We start from the raw sequence: 2,327 nt of genomic DNA, 5'->3' as shown, positions 1-2,327 counted from the left end.
GTGCCGTCTGAAGACAGTCACGCCAAAGGATCATGGGAAATGTAGTTCACCCTCAGTAAAGGCGACTGGGTACTGTTTCTGGACACATAATCCGATGCTGTGACTTGTTTACTCTCTTCTTTCATTTCTTGGCAGTCGCTGAAGCTTACTAGGAAAAGTGCCTGGGTTATTTATGACACGGATTCATATCCTAATGACAAGTCATACATACCTCCAATAATCTTTTTGTTTTCACTATTGTAGTGGACCTCAGGACCAGGCCGGCAGCCCTGCAGTTAATGGTGGGGTGATATGTTTGTCCTTTGTGACATCAACTGGTCTTTGTTGATTTGATGTCGAGTTTGACTTATTGGCAGTCAATCATGGAATAAAGATGTGTTGACACTGTTGTTTTGATTTTAAAGGGCAGACGTCAAAGACATTCAAATACAAATGCACAATAAAATGACACTTATCATGAATTGAACAGTGACAAATTTAAGTTGACCTTTTAACTTATTGTGGATTTTTCACCTACATTTGAATGTTCTTTTCTAAATTGCAATAATGATATATAACACATGGAAGTGTAAGGTGTGGCGTTACAAGGCAGCAGTGAAAGACCTGATCAATCATAATGGATATAAATAAACAAAATACACTAACCATTATATTCGTAACAAATACAGACATTTAAAGACACAGAATTGGTCAAATGAATAAGAAATCATTATATATTAATACAATGGAAATGTACATAAAACAGCATACAATACAGTAGAAAATCTTCAACAACCCTGAGCATACACTTGTGTACTCTATTTGTACTTTCACACAAAATTAGCAATGATGGAATCCAGTTCACCCGCCACCCTAATGAGGATATGCAATATAAAAAAAAAATGACTGGATGGATTTGCCTGCTATAAAGTCTCTTGAGTGTGAGAGGATTCTGGCCTTGTGTCATTGCTAAGTAAAGGGAGGATGCCTAGTTGTGCTAGCTTAGCTTTAGCCACACTCTCCCAGCCTTTATTGGCCAAAGGGTTCCTGGGGGAAGGATGCATGATGCCCTCCACTCGCACGTCCATACCAGCTGCGGCAAGAGCACGGCGTGCCCGCTGCTCTGCCACCCTGCCCACACCGATCACCATGGAGACACCCAGGGCCTCCACGGCTTGGCACAGGGCAATGTCACACAAGCGCAGGAGCTCCTTGCGCTCATCGATATCAAGCTCAGGGGGGGTCAGGTTCTTCCCGCTGCTGCTCATAAAAATGAGGGGGCAAAGGTTGTGTACAAAACAGTGACGGAAGAAAGCAGCAGGCTCACCGCACAACTTTTGGAAGAAGCCCCAGAAGCGGGCGCCGCTCACTTCGCTCTGAGTGCAGGCCAATCCGCTGATGCGGCGTTTCGGATGCTCGTTGTCGGGGCGACCGACTGCCCCTGTTATCTTCAACCAGTTAATGACTGACTTCACTTCGCCAAAAGGAACCTGTGAGGGATAAAATGGAGAATCAGTGTTTTATTTCCTTACAGTTAAATTTTGTAACTCAATACCTGACAAATATGCATGACTAAAACTGACAATAATTTGTGGGAAGAACTGACAACTCTATGAGTGAGGCACAGGATTAAAGTTATGTATGAATGTTATGTAGATATTCCCACGTTTGTATAACGAACTTATCGTTTTAAGACTTTCTGCCCGTTGTCAGCTGGGATAGGTTCCAGTAACCCCCGCGACCCTGAACAAGAAAAGCGGTGCTGAAAATGGATGGATGGAAGGTCATTCAAAGCTAACTCACCCCCGTCTGGGCCATGCCGAACGGTCCCGGATTCATGCCCAAAAACAAGAAGCTCTGTCCCGCCTGGCAATACTTCTCTACGTAGCACCGGTGCGTCTCCCACGCATACTCCAGTGGGTTGTACACATATTGGACGGGTTCACCGAAACGGAGCCCACGGAGATGCGCGTTGAGCTCCAGCTCGAGCTGCAGGAACCTGAAGGGGGTCGCGTTGAGTTCTGGGGTCCACTTCAATATGATTTTTTCTTTAGAGTCCTGCTCCTTTCCATCAGGTTGCAACACTGCAACGTCGTTTAGCATGGTTGTTGTTTTTAACGTAGTATTTGTACGATGTTTGTTTCATTTGTTTGGGTTTTGTTTCCTTCTTTCGTGCGTCTTGTTTTACGGACAAGCCACACTCGAGCGCTTTACCGCCGCCTCAGGCCTGGAATATGTACTACATCTATGAGATACGGGTAAAACGTCTCCATTTATTTGAAAATGAATTGATGGAAATTCAGGGATACCGATAATGTGGTGTGAAACCCTCCTAAGATGTCCAGAAA

The 2,327-nt window shown here is 44.5% G+C and overlaps 1 protein-coding gene across 1 annotated transcript; it reads right to left on the bottom strand.

Moving 5' to 3' along the window:
- Positions 1-686: 686 nt before the first annotated feature.
- On the bottom strand, positions 687-2,204 carry LOC148390619 (single-strand selective monofunctional uracil DNA glycosylase). The gene is made up of 2 exons (XM_088388882.1): positions 1,783-2,204; positions 687-1,469 (listed from the first exon to the last, which is right to left on the bottom strand). Exons 1-2 carry the CDS (start codon positions 2,080-2,082, stop codon positions 903-905), a joined length of 867 nt encoding a protein of 288 aa, XP_088245008.1. The 5' UTR covers positions 2,083-2,204; the 3' UTR covers positions 687-902.
- Positions 2,205-2,327: the final 123 nt, after the last annotated feature.

This window comes from Syngnathus floridae, chromosome 11, assembly GCF_059516105.1.
Source record: "Syngnathus floridae isolate MCC-2025c chromosome 11, RoL_Sflo_1.0, whole genome shotgun sequence".
NCBI lineage: Eukaryota > Metazoa > Chordata > Actinopteri > Syngnathiformes > Syngnathidae > Syngnathus > Syngnathus floridae.
Note: the sequence above shows the minus strand (reverse complement) of the source record. Positions and strands in the feature narration are given on the sequence as shown.

Coding starts and splice junctions, on each gene's coding strand:
- LOC148390619 (XM_088388882.1), bottom strand. CDS start 2,082: ATGCTAAACGACGTTGCAGTGTTGCAACCTGATGGAAAGGAGCAGGAC. Junction 1,470..1,782: donor TCGGCATGGCCCAGACGGGG/GTGAGTTAGCTT, acceptor TATCCCTCACAG/GTTCCTTTTGGCGAAGTGAA.